General features: G+C 50.9%; 1 protein-coding gene across 1 annotated transcript in view; it reads right to left on the bottom strand.

Moving 5' to 3' along the window:
- PIP5KL1 (phosphatidylinositol-4-phosphate 5-kinase like 1) overlaps positions 1-22378 on the bottom strand; it is a 389017-nt gene that overhangs the window by 138757 nt on the left and 227882 nt on the right. Inside the window, exon 7 of the mRNA XM_069609106.1 lies at positions 9412-9467. Coding sequence (XP_069465207.1) covers positions 9412-9467 — 56 coding nt within the window. The remainder of the gene's footprint in view (positions 1-9411; positions 9468-22378) is intronic.

The raw sequence follows: 22378 nt of genomic DNA, 5'->3' as shown, positions 1-22378 counted from the left end.
CCGTTGATTTGTGGAAACAGATTAGGACAGTAGATGATGTACCAGGGTTAGGGGACACATGGGATAATATAGCTAGACTAGATAGAGAAAGACCAGCAGGTGAGAGACCGCCACAGGTAAGACTGACTTTGCCTGATAGAATAGTCATGAAACTAAAAGCTATAATTCCTGAGAGAAGGACTATTTGGGACAAACTTACTGCTTGTGTCCAAGGAACGTCTGAGGGTGCTACCGAATTCTTTAATCGGTTTGAACAAGTGTTTTCAGATTTCAATGGACAAGATTTGAGCACAGAGTCTGGAAAATGGCTATTTGTAGACAAATTTGTGTGTGGATTGTTGCCTGACATCCAGTCGCAAATTATGTCTTCTGAAAGCGCTTGGCAGGCTAAGTCTCAGTCTGAAGTATTACATATGGCTCAGTACTATGAAAACCGAGTCAATAATGAGAAAGAGAGAATTGAAAAGAGAACGGGTGACCTGAAAACTAAAGTTCTATTATAACAGATTGTTAGAGGCCCTAGCGGGGGTAATTCACAACTTAGGGGACAATATGCTCCACAGGGAAATGTGCCGTTTGGTCCTGTACACGTGAACCAATGTGCTTTTTGCAGACAAGAGGGTCATTGGCGAGCACAATGTCCGATCCTCCAGCAGAGGTCGAATAACGCATTTGGTAACATGGGTAGACGATCCAGAGGCCACCCTGGGGCAGGGGGTCCTGGTAAAAGTTAGTTTTCTCAAAATTCACAACCTTTTTCACAGGACAATCAGTCTTCGAGTGTGGATAATAGAAACATTTTTTAACATCCTTCTGCTGCATATCTCTCTGAAGACCTACCTTTTGATGATATATTGTTTCGCTAGGATTGCCAGAAGCAGGGTTTGAAACCGACGCCTATTCCCGTTAATCAGAAAGGTCCCTACGTTGAAATGATAGTGGGAAATAGGAAACATCTATTCTTGATAGATACAGGAGTACAGAAGTGTTTCATTGACCATTCACGGGTTCCAAACATTCCACTGTCAGGGCAAACCAATGTTTCTGTAGGGTTTTCTGGTACGCCAGTAGTTTGTCCGGTTTCTTCACAGGTACCGATTACACTAGGTCCATTCACGGACCACTGTCCATTTCTTTTGATAACAAACTGTGGAGAGAGTTTGTTGGGGTTGAATCTGTTGAAAGAATTAAATGCGGTAATTCATTGTTCTTCGGCGGAGTGCCTTTGACGATTTCACCACAGCAACTTTCTGTCTCTCAGCTCCTGACTAGACCTTTGCTGCCGGAATTTAGTGATGTTCCGGAGTGTTTATGGGCGATTGATGACAATGATGTCGGTGTTCTACAAATTGAGCCTGTTAAAATCATTTCGAAACACGCAGTAAAGTTGCCACGTATTCCTCAGTATAAGATTTCGGTTGATGGTGAGCAAGGTTTGAAATGTATAGTTTCCGATTTTGTACATCACGGGGTAATTGAGGAAATTGCAGGTAGTTTGTGCAATAGTCCAATTTTGCCTGTGTATAAGAAATGTGATAATGCAATTCCTTTTTGTTTCATTATTGGTTTACGTGCCATCAATAAGATTGTTGCTCCACTATTTCCTATTGTGCCTGATGTGACGACAATACTAACCATGATCCCGGCTTCTGCTACTCACTTTAGTGTTGTAGATCTTAAGAATGCTTTCTTTAGCATTCCTATACACAAGGATAGCAGATACCTGTTCGTGTTCACCTTAGGAGGACGCTTGTTTACATTCACCAGTGCGCCATAGGGGTACACGGAAAGTCCGGACATCTACAGTAGGGCTTTGAAAGAGCAGCTTGATACACTCGAGTTGCCTACCACTTGCACACTGCTTCAATATGTAGATGATCTACTTTTAGCTGCTGACTCAGGAAGTGCCTGTGATGAGGGCACTGTGTTGTTGCTTATTCACCTAGCAAAAAATGAATATAAATCTTCACTGAAAAAGTTTCAATATTGTCGACAGCAGGTCGCCTATTTAGGCTATCTCCTGTCAAAGGATGGAAGAAGGTTGACGCCTGAATGGATTAAAATCATTTCTACCATGTCTGTTCCAAATACACAGAAGGAAGTCAGAGCCTTGATAGGAATGGCTTCTTACTGTAGGCAGTGGATCCCAAACTTTTCCTTAGTGATTAAACCAATGTTGGCTTTGACAAAGAAGGGCATTTCTTTGCCATTGCCGTGGAACTTGGAACACCAGAAAGCGTTTGATCTGCTCAAGACTGCACTGTGTTCAGCACCTGTTTTGGGCACACCAAATTATGAAAAGGCATTTATGTTGTATGTGCATGAACGTGATGGATGTGCTTTGGCTGTATTAACGCAGAAACATGGAGGGAAGAATAGGCCATGCGGCTACTTTTCTTCCGCCCTTGATCCTGTTGCATGCGCTTTGCCAAGATGTTTGAGAGCTGTCGCTGCTGCTGCTGCTGCATCTGTAAAACAGAGCGAGGGTATGGTCCTAGGCCATGCTTTAACCCTGATGGTACCTCACTCTGTAGATGTTCTATTAAACAGAACACAAACGCAACACCTCACCTCCGCACGATTAACGAGATACGAATTGATCTTGTTCGCACCGCACATTCTTGACCTCGCATGGAACAAAGATCCAATATGGCTCCTTGATAGTAAGGCTACTTTCAGCGCTTGCACTCCCCACTCAGTTAGCGATCATGAAATGTGCAGCGCATCAGAAAATCATAGATGATGTAGGAAAAGGGAATGCTTTCGCTGACCAGAAAGCCAAACAAACTGCCACTGATGTCTATTCAGAAATGTATACTGCAAGGGAAGCCACAAATGTTTGTACTATGGTTGAGGGTATTGAATCTGTAAAGAACATCCAAGCCGATGCCACATTAGAAGAAACAAAACAATGGGCTGAGGGTTTGGCGAGGTTGGATGATGACAGGTGTTGGGTTGACAAGTTAGAGGGAAAATGGTTGCTGCCAAATGCGTACATTACAATGATGGTCGTAATGGCTCATGGGCCCACCCACATCTGTGCGAGGAAGGTTTCCAAAATGTTAGAAAATGTCTGGGTGAAGGATATAATCTCCAAAACAGCCAAACGTTTTGTCCAGAGTTGCAATATCTGTCTACAACACAATATGGGAAAGGGCACATGGACACCAAGGGGTAGTTTTGGTCCACCTTCTGTCCCCTTCGAAGTTATCCACTTTGATTTTATTGAAACGGAGCGTTGTAACAATTTTAAATTTGTATTGGTTGTTATTTGCGCCTTTAGTAAATGGGTTGAGGCTTTTCCTGTGAAAGACCCTACAGCAATGACAATGCGAAAAACCATGCTTAAGGAATATTTTCGTAGGTTTGGCTTGTCAAGGGTCATCTGGTCGGACAATGGTCCACATTTCATCGCTGCTGTAATTCTGCAGATATGCACGGAATTACAGATCGATAAACGGTTCCATTCGGCTAGACATGGTCAAAGTGCTGGATTGGTAGAGAGACACAATGGAATTTTGAAGAACAAGCTCGCTAAAACGTGTGCCGGCACCAAATTGAAATGGTTGGATGCCTTACCGATCGTGTTACTGTCAACGAGAACAACCTCACAGACTAGGAGTGGGCTCTCCCCTTTTGAAGTGGTTATGGGTAGGCCAGCTAACATTTGGAACTTGCCTAAGCCTAAGGCCCTGATGGATATTGAACATGCACTTCTTTCTGATTACTGTGACCGGTTAACAAAAAATCTGTATTTGATTTATCAACAGGTGCGAGAAGCCCTCCCAGTCAAATATGAGGGGCCAGGTCACAGTGTCTGACCTGGTAGCTGGGTGCTTGTGAAAGCATTCGAAAGAGCATCTTGTCTCGCACTGCATTGGAGGGGTCCTCATCAGGTCCTCCTGGCCACACAGACCACTGTACGAGTGACTGGACGAAAACACAGGATCCACGTGTCGCATGTCAAGAGGATTCCCTTCCCTTTGCCACACGATACTGAAGATACAGAAAATCCTACCTGCTCTGCTCCCAGTGATTATTCAGCATCGAGCAGCATCGAGAGTGCTTCGGAGACACTCCCTGAATCCGAGGGGCCTGGGGAAACAGCCTCTTCATCTCCACACTCTCCTACAGATCCTTTTTCACCACTGTTAGGTTCTGTTGTGAATCCACCACTTCCATCAGGAAGCAACAACACGTTGTTCGCAGGTCACGCCGTACCAGGAGTCACAGGGTACGATCTGCGTCCACGGAGCTCGACTTACTGCACGGTTCGGCTGTTCCACCGGGAAAATCCTCGTAGGGCTTGTCTTTTGGCCCTGTTCTTTTGCATATGAAGATAATTGTTGGCTAGGGACAGGGAAGTACTAAGAAAACGCGCGATCAGGAGATCGCCAGCAAACAAACTCTGGAGTATTATGTTTGAAGAAACAATGTCTGCAATCGCTCTCACTCGTACGGAACAAATAAGTGACTAGGTGGCCAATTGAAACAATGGACAATCAAATGCATGGTCTCTTAACAGCTTCACAATAGTAATTGCTTTGGGATTTTGGTATTTAGAAGAAGTACGTCCTCTTGAAACTCTTTTTGCCACTGAAAATGTACCTACTGTTTCTAGACCTTTCGTACATCTACACACTCTATCTCCTAGAGACTCTCAGCACAGACAGAGTTACTACAATAATACTTTACTACTCATCATGAATGCAACACATGCCATTTTGAACAGGTCTAATTGCTGGGTCTGCTCTCATTTACCGCAACATGGTGATAAGGGGTTGGGCTGGTATATTCATCCTTTGCCTCTGACTACTGCATGTTATGCTTCTCTAAGCGCACTATTCTTTGGCCGATGGAATGATAGCTTCTCGGGGAACTTTGATACAACAAATTTGAATGAATTTGAAAAACAAGTTCTAACGCCCCTGGGATGCTCACTTTTCGCAAATAGGAGCAAGCTTAATGTTGCTTCTATTAGGCCTTCCGATAGACTGTCTCGACCTTTTCAATCTCTGATCTCTTTCAAGATGGCTTCTATAGGCAATAGGGATGCCACGCCACCTTCCTACACTGTTAACCACAGCCCAATTCAGTTTCTTTCTGCACACAAAGGAATGGTACTCAGTCAATGGGCGATTTCAAGGGCTGCACCAATGTTGCGAACTTGACCAGTGAGGACAGACCTTTGTATGTAGGCGAACCTGTCTACTTCTTTTGCGGTAATGAAGCTTTCCCATGGCTACCTAGGGATTGACAGGGAACCTATTATTTAGGGATTCTGTTACTAGGGGTATTCATAGTAAGCACCATAAAAATCTCTAAAGCTCGTCCAAGGAGGGATGAGAATGGCGATACTTCATCACAAGTTCTGGGTGACGTAGCTAAATCTTTTGTACTTTTTTGGGGACAAATATTAAATTCTGAGGATATCAGAAGACTAGCAAGAGTACTGGAGAGGACCATCAACCGGACCACTGACATACTCTATAACATGACTTTAGAACAGAAAGCGATAAGGTTAGTGGCGCTACAGAACCGGATTGCATTAGACGTTATCCTGGCTGAGCGTGGTGGGGTATGTAAATTAGTGGGGTCCGCTTGTTGCGTTTTCGTGCCAGATTCCTCTCCAACCATCTTTAAGGCTATACAAAATCTGCACGTCCTTAGTTCAGAAGTGCACGTTCCCGAGGGAAATTGGGATCTTAGCTCTTGGTTCTGGGACTTCTTACGATCTTGGGGATGGAAGCTACTTTCAGTCTTATTGATTATTCTGGGCATTCTGTTGTTCTGCTGTTGCTGTATACAATGGCTTCCTGTCATATGTTCAGTGTTAGGAGGATGTTGTGCACAGAAGATGGGAACATTGGGACAAAAGGTATGCGCACCGCAAGGAATGACTAATGAATTTGTGTTGAAGGAAATTTCTGTCACAGACCTTTTGGCGATCGATATCTCTGATGATTGTAATTCAGGGTGTATGGACATTGAGACGTTGAGTTACTCGTAAAGTGACTAAAAGTAGTTTAGCGCTTGGCTTAGGCCAAAAGGAGGGTTTGTTAAACGGGAAATCATATTGTGCCTCCTTCTAATATATATTGGCCTAAGCCTAGTCGCTCTGCAAAGAAAACCACGTTGCAAAGTTCCGATTTTAGATCAACTTCGCTGCCATTTTGGGATCGTCCGCCATTTTCATTTCTGTTCATATGTAATTCTGTGTTCTAAAATGGTAGACTGTGTTTCCAACTTGTAACCAAGCCTTCCTGACCTTTGTGCCTAAGTTACTGGTTAGACTGTCCGCGGGCCGAATGTTTGGACTGGGTAATGAGATCTTGTCCCGTACATGACTTGTGGTTGTAGGATTGTCTGCTCTAACAAGCCTCATCCACGAACACACATCAAGGACAATGTAATGCAAATGTTGAGCGTGGACACTGGCAGAAACACATTGTGAAGGGATATGTGTTAAGGCTCACTGCTAAATCCAGGAATACACTTTGCCATTTTAACTTGTTTGAAATGTAAACCAATGTAATCCGTGTGCATATTATTGTATGAGCCATAAGTAAACTCGGCACGAACTCTAGACCACAGATTATTAACCTGTAGAGGGGCTGGACATTATTACTGAATTGTATAAATATGCAAATGTCTAGATGTCCAGTACCTCTCACTCCTCACTCTGAAGGGCTGGTACTCATTGTGATGTACTGAGGGCCAGATAGCTACCTGAATTTCTGTTTCTTTGTAAACTGCGCAGTAGAATAAAGATCTGTGAATCTTTATAGCCCGTGTTTGGTGTATTTCCTTTTGTGGTACTCAGCCTCAATATTTCCTTTACTTTTACACACTGATCACGGCGGAAGGGGATCAACGCCAGATAACGAGAAACTCCTCACACTTTAAGAAGGTCATGGAAACCAGTCAGGAATGGATCCACAGGACACAAGAGTACAAAAGGGGATACTCCTCCGACGAATCATATCAAGGAGATGGGGAGGAATCGGATGCCTCAAACCAAGAGGACTGGATGATCCCTGGGAAGTGGCACACTCAGAGAACTCCCAACCGCAAAGGGCTCGAGCCAAACCCTGCAGACTCATTGAAGAAATGGGGTAATGTTATATTGTTAAAATGTTGTGGCCATTTAAATTGGGGGGAGGTGTAATGTTGGGAGTTGTAGTGCGTGAGGGTGGGGGCGGGGCCAACAGCGTGGGATGGGAAGTGACGAGCAGGAAGGGGCAGACAAGCATGTAGAGGCAGTGAATAAAGAAGTGTTGAGGAACTCTCGGCCTCATCTAACCCGCGCTGCGAGGTCCGCACACGTAGCCTGCTGCAACCGGGGGACCCGGCTTGCAGGTAGGCATTCCGACACCCAAAGGACAGGGATCGGCTGGGAGGGGGCAAGGAAGGGAGGCCAGAGGGCGATCGTGTCAGTGTGAACATGGAATCCCAAAGAGAATAGGAGGTAGAGTTTGGGGAGCAGGGTAGGTTAGATGTGTAGTCGCATGATACAGGGAAGTTGGGCCTGTAAGTTGCCCAAGGTAGGTACTACTCAGTATTGCAAACAATAGGGCACAGGCCAGTAGCTGAACTACAAATATGCCAGTAACAGCGTGAAAAGAAGTAATGAGATGCTGGTAATACAGCCCCTAGTGGCCAAAATCCAGTGATTCTGGGTTACATTGGTCAAGATAAGGTAAGTTTATGGTGAGAAACTACCTGTATAATGGCCTATTTCAGGCGGCGTTAAAGAGATTCCGATTCCAGATGTTGGTGCCCCTCAGAAGTCAAGCCTGCAAAGCGGCATGGAGGCAGCGCCCTCTCTCATTTCCACTCATCTTCATGACTCAGAGTCCCACTCTACTTAAGCCCCCCTGACCTGCCCAGCCATGCATACATTAAATAGGAGCATTGTGCAGCATCAGAGTTAAAAGAGTTTCTGCACAGGTGCTCAGAACACCTGAAAAGTAAAGACTCTAAAGAGAAAGTGCAAGACCACCAGTAATTGAGTCATCCGGGCCTTGACGTTACTATGTTTGGTAAGCTGCATTAATGGCCCCAGGGATGGTCCATTATGGGATTGGGCTGCACCACTGCTCTCTTAGATCTTCCCATCTGAGTAGATGCACCAGTGCATGCCGCCCCTTCCTGACCCTACCCAGGAGATCCAGGTGTATACACTGCTGGTGTCACAACCTCTCGTGTGTAGTCATTTCAATCCACCCATGGACACATCCATCCATCCATCCATCCATCCATCCATCCATCCATCCATCCATCCATCCATTCTACCATCCATCCATCCGTCCTTCCACCCATCCATCCATTCTATCCATCCCTTCCATCCATCCATCCATCGGTCCTTCCACCCATCCATCATCCATCCATCGGTCCTTCCACCCATCCATCATCCATCCATCCATTCTATCCATCCATCCATCCATCCATCCATCCATCCATCCATCCATCCATCCAATCCATTCCATCCATCCATCCATCTATTCATCTCCATCCTTCCATTCCATCCATCCAGTCCATCCATTCCACCCATCCATTCATCATCCATCCATTCCATCCTGTCCGTTGTCCATCCATCCATTCCATCCAATCCGTCTGTCCATTCCATCCATTCCATCCATTCCATCCATCCATCCATTCCATCCTTCCGTCTGTCCGTCCATCCATCCATTCCATCCATCCATCCATCCATCCCATCCATTCCGTCCGTCCATTCCATCCATCCATCCAGTCCGTCAGTCCGTCCGTCCGTCCATCCACTCATTCATCCATCCATTCCATCCATCCATCCATCCCATCCATTCTATCTGTCCATCCATTCTATCCGTCCATCCATCCATTCCATCCATTTTGTCTGTCCGTCCGTCCATCCATCCATTCCATCCATCCATCCATCCATCCATCCATCCATCCATTCCGTCCGTCCATCCATTCCATCCATCCAGTCCATCCGTCCGTCCATCCACCCATTCCATCCATCCATTCCATCTATCCATCCATCCATCCATCCATCCATTCCATCCATCCATTCCATCCATCAACCCATACCTCCCACCTACCCATCCATCCATCCATCCATCCATCCATCCATCCATCCATCCATCCATCCATCCATCCATCCATCCATCCATCCATCCAGCCATCCATACTTATCCACCTACCCATCCATCCATCCTTCCATCCATCCACCCTCCCGGCCACCAACCCACCCATCCATCCATCCATACCTACCCACCTACCCATCCATCCATCCACCCACTCACCCACCTATCGATCCATATATCTATCCATCCATTCTATCCATCCATTCCATCCATCCCTCCATCCATCTATGTTTTGCTTTCCAGCATGCACTTTCTTATATATTGGTTAAGGCGCGTCTGTGCTCACCGGGCCGTGATCCGCTCATCTGGGTAAAAAACGCTCTGCATAATGATCAAATATTTCTGAAAGAGAAAAATAAAAGAATGTCTTCAACAGTAGGCAGGAGAGAAAGGGGGTCGAAGAAAGAGGCGAGGTAGGGAAAGAATGGACAGAGTGTGCAACGAGGGGAGAGTAAGGGGCACGGAGAGAGGGTCGAGGGAGAGAGAGGACAGAATGCAGAGAGTGTTCAACGAAAGGAGAGAAAGGGGCACAGAGAGAGAGAAGAGGGAGAGTAGGGAGTGCAGAAAGTGTGCAACGAGAGGAAAGAAAGGGGCACAGAGAGAGAGAAGAGGGAGAATAGAGAATGGAGAGCGTGTGCAATGAGGGGAGAGAAAGGGGCACGGAGAGAGAGGTGAGGGAGGGAGAGGACAGAATGCAGAGAGTGTGCAATGAGAGGAGAGAAAGGGGCACAGAGAGAGAGGCGAGGGAGGGAGAGGACAGAATGCAGAGAGTGTGCAACGAGAGGAGAGAAAGGGGCACAGAGAGAGAGGCGAGGGAGGGAGAGGACAGAATGCAGAGAGTGTGCAACGAAGGGAGAGAAAGGGGCACGGAGAGAGAGAAGAGGGAGAATAGAGAATGGAGAGAGTGTACAACGAGAGGAGAGAAACAGGCACGGAGAGAGAGTCGAGGGAGGGATAGGACAAAATGCAGAGAGTGTGCAATGAGAGGAGAGAAAGGGGCAGAGAGAGAGAGGTGAGGGAGGGATAGGACAGAATGCAGAGAGTGCGCAACGAGAGGAGATAAAGGGGCACACAGAGAGAGGCGAAGGAGGGAGAGGACAGAATGCACAGAGTGTGCAACAAGAGGAGAGAAAGGGGCACAGAGAGAGAAGAGGGAGAATAGGGAATGGAGAGAGTGTGCAAGGAGGGGAGAGATAGGGGCATAGAGAGAGGGGAGAGAGGGAGCGGACAGAATGCAGAGAGTGCAACGAGAGGAGAAAAAGGGGAAAATAGAGAGAGGCTAAGGAGGGAGAGGACAGAATGCAGGGAGTGTGCAATGAGAGGAGAGAAAGGGGCTCGGAGAGAGAGGCGAGGGAGGGAGAGGAAAGAATGCAGAGAGTGTACTACGAGATAAGAGAAAGGGGCACGGAGAGAGGCGAGGGAGGGAGAGGACAGAATGCAGAGAGTGTGCAATGAGAGGAGAGAAAGGGGCACAGAGAGAGAGGCGAGGGAGGGAGAGGACCGAATGCGGGGAGTGTGCAACGAAGGGAGGGAAAGGGGCACGGAGAGAGAGAAGAGGGAGAATAGAGAATGGAGAGAGTGTGCAACGAGAGGAGAGAAAGGGGCACAGAGAGAGAGTCGAGGGAGGGAGAGGATAGAATACAGAGAGTGTGCAATGAAGGGAGAGAAAGGGGCACGGAAAGAGAGAAGAGGGAGAATAGAGAAGGGAGAGAGTGTTTAACGAGGGGAGAGAAAGGGGCACAGAGAGAGAGTCGAGGGAGGGAGAGGACAGAATGCAGAGAGTATGCAACGAGAGGAGAGAAAGGGGCAGAGAGAGAGAGGCGAGGGAGGGAGAGGACAGAATGCAGAGAGTGTGCAACGAGAGGAGAGAAAGGGGCACAAAGAGAGAGGCGAGGGAGGGAGAGGACAGAATGCAGAGAGTGTGCAACGAAGGGAGAGAAAGGGGCACGGAGAGAGAGAAGAGGGAGAATAGAGAATGGAGAGAGTGTGCAACGAGAGGAGAGAAACGGGCACGGAGTGAGAGTCGAGGGAGGGATAGGACAGAATGCAGAGAGTGTGCAATAAGAGGAGAGAAAGGGGCAGAGAGAGAGAGAGGTGAGGGAGAGATAGGACAGAATGCAGAGAGTGCGCAACGAGAGGAGATAAAGGGGCACAGAGAGAGAGGCGAAGGAGGGAGAGGACAGAATGCACAGAGTGTGCAACAAGAGGAGAGAAAGGGGCACAGAGAGAGAAGAGGGAGAATAGGGAATGGAGAGAGTGTGCAAGGAGGGGAGAGATAGGGGCATAGAGAGAGGGGAGAGAGGGAGCAGACAGAATGCAGAGAGTGCAACGAGAGGAGAAAAAGGGGAAAATAGAGAGAGGCTAAGGAGGGAGAGGACAGAATGCAGGGAGTGTGCAATGAGAGGAGAGAAAGGGGCTCGGAGAGAGAGGCGAGGGAGGGAGAGGGAAGAATGCAGAGAGTGTACTACGAGATAAGAGAAAGGGGCACGGAGAGAGGCGAGGGAGGGAGAGGACAGAATACAGAGATTGTGCAACGAGAGGAGAGAAAGGGGCACAGAGAGAAGAGGTGAGGGAGGGAGAGGACCGAATGCAGAGAGTGTGCAACGAAGGGAGAGAAAGGGGCACGGAGAGAGAGAAGAGGGATAATAGTGAATGGAGCGAGTGTGCAACGAGAGGAGAGAAAGGGGCACAGAGAGAGAGTCGAGGGAGGGAGAGGATAGAATACAGAGATTGTGCAACGAGAGGAGAGAAAGGGGCACAGAGAGAAGAGGTGAGGGAGGGAGAGGACCGAATGCACAGAGTGTGCAACGAAGGGAGAGAAAGGGGCACGGAGAGAGAGAAGAGGGATAATAGTGAATGGAGCGAGTGTGCAACGAGAGGAGAGAAAGGGGCACGGAGAGAGAGTCGAGGGAGGGAGAGGACATAACGCAGAGAGTGTGCAACAAGAGGAGAGAAAGGGGCACAGAGAGAGAGGCGAGGGAGGGAGAGGACAGAATGCAGAGAGTGTGCAACAAGAGGAGAGAAAGGGGCACAGAGAGAGAGGCGGGGAGGGAGAGGACAAAATGCAGAGAGTGTGTAACGAAGGGAGAGAAAGGGGCACGGAGAGAGAGAAGAGGGATAATAGTGAATGGAGCGAGTGTGCAACGAGAGGAGAGAAAGGGGCACGGAGAGAGAGTCGAGGGAGGGAGAGGACATAACGCAGAGAGTGTGCAACAAGAGGAGAGAAAGGGGCACAGAGAGAGAGGCGGGGGAGGGAGAGGAAAGAATGGAGAGAGTGTGCAACGAGAGGAGAGAAAGGGGCACAGAGAGAGAGGCGAGGAAGGGAGAGGACAGAATGCAGAGAGTGTGCAACGAAGGGAGAGAAAGGGGCATGGAGAGAGAGAAGGGGGAGAATACAGAATGGAGAGAGTGTGCAACAAGAGGAGAGAAACGGCACGGAGAGAGAGTCGAGGGAGGGATAGGACAGAATGCAGAGAGTGTGCAATGAGAGGAGCGAAAGGGGCAGAGAGAGAGAGGTGAGGGAGAGATAGGACAGAATGCAGAGTGTGCAATGAGAGGAGATAAAGGGGCACAGAGAGAGAGGCGAAGGAGGGAGAGGACAGAATGCACAGAGTGTGCAACGAGAGGAGAGAAAGGGGCACAGAGAGAGAAGAGGGAGAATAGGGAATTGAGAGAGTGTGCAACGAGGGGAGAGATAGGGGCATTGAGAGAGGGGAGGGAGGGAGAGGACAGAATGCAGAGAATGTGCAACGAGAGGAGAGAAAGGGGCACAGAGAGAGAGGCGAGGGAGGGAGAGGACAGAATGCAGAGAGTGTGCAACAAGAGGAGAGAAAGGGGCACAGAGAGAGAGGCGGGGGAGGGAGAGGACAGAATGCAGAGAGTGTGCAACGAAGGGAGAGAAAGGGGCACGGAGAGAGAGTCGAGGGAGGGAGAGGACAGAATGCAGAGAGTGTGCAACGAGAGGAGAGAAAGGGGCACAGAGAGAGAGGCAAGGGAGGGAGAGGACAGAATGCAGAGAGTGTGCAACAAGAGGAGAGAAAGGGGCACATAGAGAGAGGCGGGGGAGGGAGAGGACAGAATGCAGAGAGTGTGCAACGAAGGGAGAGAAAGGGGCATGGAGAGAGAGAAGAGGGAGAATACAGAATGGAGAGAGTGTGCAACGAGAGGAGAGAAACGGGCACGGAGAGAGAGTCGAGGGAGGGATAGGACAGAATGCAGAGAGTGTGCAATGTGAGGAGAGAAAGGGGCAGAGAGAGAGAGGGGTGAGGGAGAGACAGGACAGAATGCAGAGTGTGCAACGAGAGGAGATAAAGGGGCACAGAGAGAGAGAGGCGAAGGAGGAAGAGGACAGAATGCACAGAGTGTGCAACGAGAGGAGAGAAAGGGGTACAGAGAGAGAAGAAGGAGAATAGGGAATGGAGAGAGTGTGCAACGAGGCGAAAGATAGGGGCATGGAGAGAGGGGAGGGAGGGAGCAGACAGAATGCAGAGAGTGCAACGAGAGGAGAAAAAGGGGAAAATAGAGAGAGGCTAAGGAGGGAGAAGACAGAATGCAGAGAGTGTGCAATGAGAGGAGAGAAAGGGGCCCGGAGAGAGAGGCGAGGGAGGGAGAGGACAGAATGCAGAGAGTGTGCAACGAAGGGAGAGAAAGGGGCACGGAGAGAGAGAAGAGGGAGAATAGAGAATGGAGAGAGTGTGCAACGAGAGGAGAGAAAGGGGCACAGAGAGAGAGTCGAGGGAGGGAGAGGACAGAATGCAGAGAGTGTGCAACGAGAGGAGAGAAAGGGGCACAGAGAGAGAGGCGAGGGAGGGAGAGGACCGAATGCAGAGAGTGTGCAACGAAGGGAGGGAAAGGGGCACGGAGAGAGAGAAGAGGGAGAACAGAGAATGGAGAGAGTGTGCAACGAGAGGAGAGAAAGGGGCACAGAGAGAGAGTCGAGGGAGGGAGAGGACAGAATGCAGAGAGTGTGCAATGAGAGGAGAGAAAGGGGCACAGAGAGAGAGGCGAGGGAGGGAGAGGACCGAATGCAGAGAGTGTGAAACAAAGGGAGAGAAAGGGGCACAGAGAGAGAGAAGAGGGAGAATAGTGAATGGAGAGAGTGTGCAACGAGAGGAGAGAAAGGGGCACAGAGAGAGAGTCGAGGGAGGGGACAGAATGCAGAGAGTGTGCAACGAGAGGAGAGAAAGGGGCACAGAGAGAGAGGCGAGGGAGGGAGAGGACAGAATGCAGAGAGTGTGCAACAAGAGGAGAGAAAGGGGCACAGAGAGAGAGGCGGGGAGGGAGAGGACAGAATGCAGAGAGTGTGCAACGAAGGGAGAGAAAGGGGCACGGAAAGAGAGAAGAGGGAGAATAGAGAATGGAGAGAGTGTGCAACGAGGGGAGAGAAAGGGGCACGGAGAGAGAGTCGAGGGAGGGAGAGGACTGAATGCAGAGAGTGTGCAACGAGAGGAGAGAAAAGGGCACAGAGAGAGAGGCGAGGGAGGGAGAGGACAGAATGCAGAGAGTGTGCAACGAGAGGAGAGAAAGGGGCACAGAGAGAGAGGCGGGGGAGGGAGAGGACAGAATGGAGAGAGTGTGCAACGAGAGGAGAGAAAGGGGCACAGAGAGAGAGGCGAGGGAGGGAGATGACAGAATGCAGAGAGTGTGCAACGAAGGGAGAGAAAGGGGCATGGAAAGAGAAAAGAGGGAGAATACAGAATGGAGAGAGTGTGCAACGAGAGGAGAGAAACGGGCACAGAGAGAGAGTCGAGGGAGGGATAGGACAGAATGCAGAGAGTGTGCAATGAGAGGAGAGAAAGGGGCAAAGAGTGACAGAGAGGTGAGGGAGAGATAGGACAGAATGCAGAGTGTGCAACGAGGGGAGATAAAGGGGCACAGAGAGAGAGGCGAAGGAGGGAGAGGACAGAATGCACAGAGTGTGCAACGAGAGGAGAGAAAGGGGCACAGAGAGAGAAGAGGGAGAATAGGGAATGGAGAGAGTGTGCAACGAGGGGAGAGATAGGGGCATTGAGAGAGGGGAGGGAGGGAGCGGACAGAATGCAGAGAGTGTTCAACGAGAGGAGAGAAAGGGGCACAGAGAGAGAGGCGAGGGAGGGAGAGGACAGAATGCAGAGAGTGTGCAACAAGAGGAGAGAAAGGGGCACAGAGAGAGAGGCAGGGGAGGGAGAGGACAGAATGCAGAGAGTGTGCAACGAAGGGAGAGAAAGGGGCACGGAAAGAGAGAAGAGGGAGAATAGAGAATGGAGAGAGTGTGCAACGAGGGGAGTGAAAGGGGCACGGAGAGAGAGTCGAGGGAGGGAGAGGACAGAATGCAGAGAGTGTGCAACGAGAGGAGAGAAAGGGGCACACAGAGAGAGGCGAGGGAGGGAGAGGACAGAATGCAGAGAGTGTGCAACAAGAGGAGAGAAAGGGGCAGAAAGAGAGAGGCGGGGGAGGGAGAGGACAGAATGCAGAGAGTGTGCAACGAAGGGAGAGAAAGGGGTATGGAGAGAGAGAAGAGGGAGAATACAGAATGGAGAGAGTGTGCAATGAGAGGAGAGAAACGGGCACGGAGAGAGAGTCGAGGGAGGGATAGGACAGAATGCAGAGAGTGTGCAATGAGAGGAGAGAAAGGGGCAGAGAGAGAGAGAGGTGAGGGAGAGATAGGACAGAATGCAGAGTGTGCAACAAGAGGAGATAAAGGGGCACAGAGAGAGAGGCGAAGGAGGGAGAGGACAGAATGCACAGAGTGTGCAACGAGAGGAGAGAAAGGGGCACAGAGAGAGAAGGAGAATAGGGAATGGAGAGAGTGTGCAACGAGGGGAGAGATAGGGGCATGGAGAGAGGGGAGGGAGGGAGCAGACAGAATGCAGAGAGTGCAATGAGAGGAGAAAAAGGGGAAAATAGAGAGAGGCTAAGGAAGGAGAAGACAGAATGCAAAGAGTGTGCAATGAGAGGAGAGAAAGGGGCCCGGAGAGAGAGGCGAGGGAGGGAGAGGAAAGAATGCAGAGAGTGTAGTACGAGAGGAGAGAAAGGGGCACGGAGAGAGAGGCGAGGGAGGGAGAGGACAGAATGCAGAGAGTGTGCAACGAAGGGAGAGAAAGGGGCACGGAGAGAGAGAAGAGGGAGAATAGAGAATGGAGAGAGTGTGCAACGAGAGGAGAGAAAGGGGCACGGAGAGAGAGTCGAGGGAGGGAGAGGACAGAATGCAGAGTGTGCAACGAGAGGAGAGAAAGGGGCACAGAGAGAGAGGCGAGGGAGGGAGAGGACCGAATGCAGAGAGAGTGCAACGAAGGGAGAGAAAGGGGCACGGAGAGAGAGAAGAGGGAGAATAGAGAATGGAGAGAGTGTGCAATGAGAGGAGAGAAAGGGGCACTGAGAGAGAAGAGAGAGAATAGGGAATGGACAGAGTGTGCAATGAGGGGAGAGAAAGGGGCATGGAGAGAGGGGAGGGAGGGAGGGAGAGGGCAGAATGCAGAGAGTGTATAATGAGAGGAGAGAAAGGGGCACGGAGAGAGAGGTGAGGGAGGGAGAGGACAGAATGCAGAGAGTGTATTACGAGAGGAGAGAAAGGAGCACAGAGAGAGAGGCGAGGGAGGGAGAGGACAGAATGCAGAGAGTGTGCAATGGGAGGAGAGAAAGGGGCACAGAGAGAGAGGCGAGGGAGGGAGAGGACATAATGCAGAGAGTGTATTATGAGAGGAGAGAAAGGGGCACGGAGAGAGAGGCGAGGGAGGGAGAGGACAGAGTGCAGAGAGTGTGCAATGAGAGGAGAGAAAGGGGCACAGAGAGAGAGGCGAGGGAGGGAGAGGACAGAGTGCAGAGAGTGTGCAACGAAAGAAGAGAAAGGGGCTCGGAGAGAGAGGTGAGGAAGGGAGAGGACAGAATGCAGAGTGTGCAACTAGAGGAGATAAAGGGGCACAGAGAGAGAGGCGAAGGAGGGAGAGGACAGAATGCAGAGAGTGTGCAATGAGAGGAGAGAAAGGGGCACAGAGAGAGAGGCGAGGGAGAGATAGGACAGTATGCAGAGAGTGTGCAACAAGAGGAGATAAAGGGGCACAGAGAGAGAGGCGAAGGAGGGAGAGGACAGAATGCAGAGAGTATGCAACGAGTGGAGAGAAAAGGGCACAGAGAGAGAGGCGAAGGAGGGAGAGGACAGAATGCAGAGAGTGTGCAACGAGAGGAGAGAAAGGGGCACAGAGAGAGAGGCGAGGGAGGGAGAGGACAGAATGCAGAGAGTGTGCAACGAAGGGAGAGAAAGGGGCATGGAGAGAGAGAAGAGGGAGAATACAGAATGGAGAGAGTGTGCAACGAGAGGAGATAAAGGGGCACAGAGAGAGAGGCGAAGGAGGGAGAGGACAGAATGCACAGAGTGTGCAACGAGAGGAGAGAAAGGGGCACAGAGAGAGAAGAGGGAGAATAGGGAATGGAGAGAGTGTGCAACGAGCGGAGAGATAGGGGCATTGAAAGAGGGGAGGGAGGGAGCGGACAGAATGCAGAGAGTGTGCAACGAGAGGAGAGAAAGGGACACAGAGAGAGAGGCGAGGGAGGGAGAGGACAGAATGCAGAGAGTGTGCAACGAGAGGAGAGAAAGGGGCACAGAGAGAGAGGCGAGGGAGGGAGAGGACAGAATGCAGAGAGTGTGCAACAAGAGGAGAGAAAGGGGCACAGAGAGAGAGGCGGGGGAGGGAGAGGACAGAATGCAGAGAGTGTGCAACGAAGGGAGAGAAAGGGGCATGGAGAGAGAGAAGAGGGAGAACACAGAATGGAGAGAGTGTCCAACGAGAGCAGAGAAACGGGCACGGAGAGAGAGTCGAGGGAGGGATAGGACAGAATGCAGAGAGTGTGCAATGAGAGGAGAGAAAGGGGCAGAGAGAGAGAGAGAGGTGAGGGAGAGATAGGACAGAATGCAGAGTGTGCAACGAGAGGAGATAAAGGGGCACAGAGAGAGAGGCGAAGGAGGGAGAGGACAGAATGCACAGAGTGTGCAACGAGAGGAGAGAAAGGGGCACAGAGAGAGAAGAAGGAGAACAGGGAATGGAGAGAGTGTGCAACGAGGGGAGAGATAGGGGCATTGAGAGAGGGGAGGGAGGGAGCGGTCAGAATGCAGAGAGTGTTCAACGAGAGGAGAGAAAAGGGCACAGAGAGAGAGGCGAGGGAGGGAGAAGACAGAATGCAGAGAGTGTGCAACAAGAGGAGAGAAAGGGGCACAGAGAGAGAGGCAGGGGAGGGAGAGGACAGAATGCAGAGAGTGTGCAACGAAGGGAGAGAAAGGGGCACGGAAAGAGAGAAGAGGGAGAATAGAGAATGGAGAGAGTGTGCAACGAGGGGAGTGAAAGGGGCACGGAGAGAGAGTCGAGGGAGGGAGAGGACAGAATGCAGAGAGTGTGCAACGAGAGGCGAGAAAGGGGCACAGAGAGAGAGGCGAGGGAGGGAGAGGACAGAATGCAGAGAGTGTGCAACAAGAGGAGAGAAAGGGGCAGAGAGAGAGAGGCGGGGGAGAGAGAGGACAGAATGCAGAGAGTGTGCAACAACAGGAGAGAAAGGGGCACAGAGAGAGAGGCGGGGGAGGGAGAGGACAGAATGCAGAGAGTGTGCAACGAAGGGAGAGAAAGGGGCATGGAGAGAGAGAAGAGGGAGAACACAGAATGGAGAGAGTGTCCAACGAGAGCAGAGAAACGGGCACGGAGAGAGAGTAGAGGGAGGGATAGGACAGAATGCAGAGAGTGTGCAATGAGAGGAGAGAAAGGGGCAGAGAGAGAGAGGTGAGGGAGAGATAGGACAGAATGCAGAGTGTGCAATGAGAGGAGATAAAGGGGCACAGAGAGAGAGGCGAAGGAGGGAGAGGACAGAATGCACAGAGTGTGCAACGAGAGGAGAGAAAGGGGCACAGAGAGAGAAGAAGGAGAATAGGGAATGGAGAGAGTGTGCAACGAGGGGAGAGATAGGGGCATTGAGAGAGGGGAGGGAGGGAGCGGACAGAATGCAGAGAGTGTTCAATGAGAGGAAAGAAAGGGGCACAGAGAGAGAGGCGAGGGAGGGAGAAGACAGAATGCAGAGAGTGTGCAACGAGAGGAGAGAAAGGGGCACAGAGAGAGAGGCAGGGGAGGGAGAGGACAGAATGCAGAGAGTGTGCAACGAAGGGAGAGAAAGGGGCACGGAAAGAGAGAAGAGGGAGAATAGAGAATGGAGAGAGTGTGCAACGAGGGGAGTGAAAGGGGCACGGAGAGAGAGTCGAGGGAGGGAGAGGACAGAATGCAGAGAGTGTGCAACGAGAGGAGAGAAAGGGGCACAGAGAGAGAGGCGAGGGAGGGAGAGGACAGAATGCAGAGAGTGTGCAACAAGAGGAGAGAAAGGGGCAGAGAGAGAGAGGCGGGGGAGAGAGAGGACAGAATGCAGAGAGTGTGCAACGAAGGGAGAGAAAGAGGCATGGAGAGAGAGAAGAGGGAGAATACAGAATGGAGAGAGTGTGCAATGAGAGGAGAGAAACGGGCACGGAGAGAGAGTCGAGGGAGGGATAGGACAGAATGCAGAGAGTGTGCAATGAGAGGAGAGAAAGGGGCAGAGAGAGAGAGAGGTGAGGGAGAGATAGGACAGAATGCAGAGTGTGCAACGAGAGGAGATAAAGGGGCACAGAGAGAGAGGCGAAGGAGGGAGAAGACAGAATGCACAGAGTGTGCAACGAGAGGAGAGAAAGGGGCACAGAGAGAGAAGGAGAATAGGGAATGGAGAGAGTGTGCAACGAGGGGAGAGATAGGGGCATGGAGAGAGGGGAGGGAGGGAGCAGACAGAATGCAGAGAGTGCAATGAGAGGAGAAAAAGGGGAAAATAGAGAGAGGCTAAGGAAGGAGAAGACAGAATGCAAAGAGTGTGCAATGAGAGGAGAGAAAGGGGCCCGGAGAGAGAGGCGAGGGAGGGAGAGGACAGAATGCAGAGAGTGTGCAACGAAGGGAGAGAAAGGGGCATGGAGAGAGAGAAGAGGGAGAATAGAGAATGGAGAGAGTGTGCAACGAGAGGAGAGAAAGGGGCACGGAGAGAGAGTCGAGGGAGGGAGAGGACAGAATGCAGAGTGTGCAACGAGAGGAGAGAAAGGGGCACAGAGAGAGAGGCGAGGGAGGGAGAGGACCGAATGCAGAGAGAGTGCAACGAAGGGAGAGAAAGGGGCACGGAGAGAGAGAAGAGGGAGAATAGAGAATGGAGAGAGTGTGCAACGAGAGGAGAGAAAGGGGCACGGAGAGAGGGTCGAGGGAGGGAGAGGACAGAATGCAGAGAGTGTGCAACGAGAGGAGAGAAAGGGGCACAGAGAGAGAGGCGAGGGAGAGGACAGAATGCAGAGAGTGTGCAACAAGAGGAGAGAAAGGGGCACAGAGAGAGAGGCGGGGGAGGGAGAGGACAGAATGCAGAGAGTGTGCAACGAGAGGAGGGAAAGGGGCACAGAGAGTGAGGCGAGGGAGTGAGAGGACAGAATGCAGAGAGTGTGCAATGAAGGGAGAGGAAGGGGCACAGAGAGGGAGAATAGAGAATGGAGAGAGTGTGCAACGAGAGGAGAGAAAGGGGCACGGAGAGAGAGTCGAGGGAGGGATAGGACAGCATGCAGAGAGTGTGCAATGAGAGGAGAGAAAGGGGCACAGAGAGAGAGAGGCGAGGGAGCAATAGGACAGAATGCAGAGTGTGTGCAACAAGAGGAGATAAAGGGGCACAGAGAGAGAGGCAAAGGAGGGAGAGGACAGAATGCAGAGAGTGTGCAATGAGAGGAGAGAAAGGGCACAGAGAGAGAAGAGGGATAATAGAGAATGGAGAAAGTGTGCAACGAGGGGAGAGATAGGGTCATGGAGAGAGGGGAGGGAGAGGACAGAATGCAGAGAGTGTGCAACGAGAGCAGAGAAAGGGGAATGGAGAGAGAGGTGAGGAAGCGAGAGGACAGAATGCAGAGAGTGTATTATGAGAGGAGAGAAAGGGGCACGGAGAGAGGGGTGAGGGAGGGAGAGGACAGAATGCAGAGAGTGTGCAATGAGAGGAGAGAAAGGGGCACAGAGAGAGAGGCGAGGGAGAGATAGGACAGAATGCAGAGAGTGTGCAACGATAGGAGATAAAGGGGCACAGAGAGAGAGGCGAAGGAGGGAGAGGACAGAATGCAGAGAGTGTGCAATGAGAGGAGAGAAAGGGGCACTGAGAGAGAAGAGAGAGAATAGAGAATGGACAGAGTGTGCAATGAGGGGAGAGAAAGGGGCATGGAGAGAGGGGAGGGAGGGAGGGAGGGAGAGGGCAGAATGCAGAGAGTGTATAATGAGAGGAGAGAAAGGGGCACGGAGAGAGATGTGAGGGAGGGAGAGGACAGAATGCAGAGAGTGTATTACGAGAGGAGTGAAAGGAGCACAGAGAGAGAGGCGAGGGAGGGAGAGGACAGAATGCAGAGAGTGTGCAATGGGAGGAGAGAAAAGGGCACAGAGAGAGAGGCGAGGGAGGGAGAGGACATAATGCAGAGAGTGTATTATGAGAGGAGAGAAAGGGGCACGGAGAGAGAGGCGAGGGAGGGAGAGGACAGAGTGCAGAGAGTGTGCAATGAGAGGAGAGAAAGGGGCACAGAGAGAGAGGCGAGGGAGGGAGAGGTCAGAGTGCAGAGAGTGTGCAACGAAAGAAGAGAAAGGGGCTCGGAGAGAGAGGTGAGGAAGGGAGAGGACAGAATGCAGAGTGTGCAACGAGAGGAGATAAAGGGGCACAGAGAGAGAGGCGAAGGAGGGAGAGGACAGAATGCAGAGAGTGTGCAATGAGAGGAGAGAAAGGGGCACAGAGAGAGAGGCGAGGGAGAGATAGGACAGAATGCAGAGAGTGTGCAACGAGAGGAGATAAAGGGGCACAGAGAGAGAGGCGAAGGAGGGAGAGGACAGAATGCAGAGAGTGTGCAACGAGAGGAGAGAAAAGGGCACAGAGAGAGAGGCGAAGGAGGGAGAGGACAGAATGCAGAGAGTGTGCAACGAGAGGAGAGAAAGGGGCACAGAGAGAGAGGCGAGGGAGGGAGAGGACAGAATGCAGAGAGTGTGCAACGAAGGGAGAGAAAGGGGCATGGAGAGAGAGAAGAGGGAGAATACAGAATGGAGAGAGTGTGCAACGAGAGGAGATAAAGGGGCACAGAGAGAGAGGCGAAGGAGGGAGAGGACAGAATGCACAGAGTGTACAACGAGAGGAGAGAAAGGGGCACAGAGAGAGAAGAGGGAGAATAGGGAATGGAGAGAGTGTGCAACGAGGGGAGAGATAGGGGCATTGAGAGAGGGGAG

The sequence above is a fragment of the Ambystoma mexicanum genome, chromosome 8 (genome assembly GCF_040938575.1).
Source record: "Ambystoma mexicanum isolate Mex_15411 chromosome 8, UKY_AmexF1_1, whole genome shotgun sequence".
NCBI classification, from domain to species: domain Eukaryota; kingdom Metazoa; phylum Chordata; class Amphibia; order Caudata; family Ambystomatidae; genus Ambystoma; species Ambystoma mexicanum.
The sequence above is the reverse complement of the archived record's forward strand: the minus strand, read 5'-3'. Positions and strand labels throughout refer to the sequence as shown.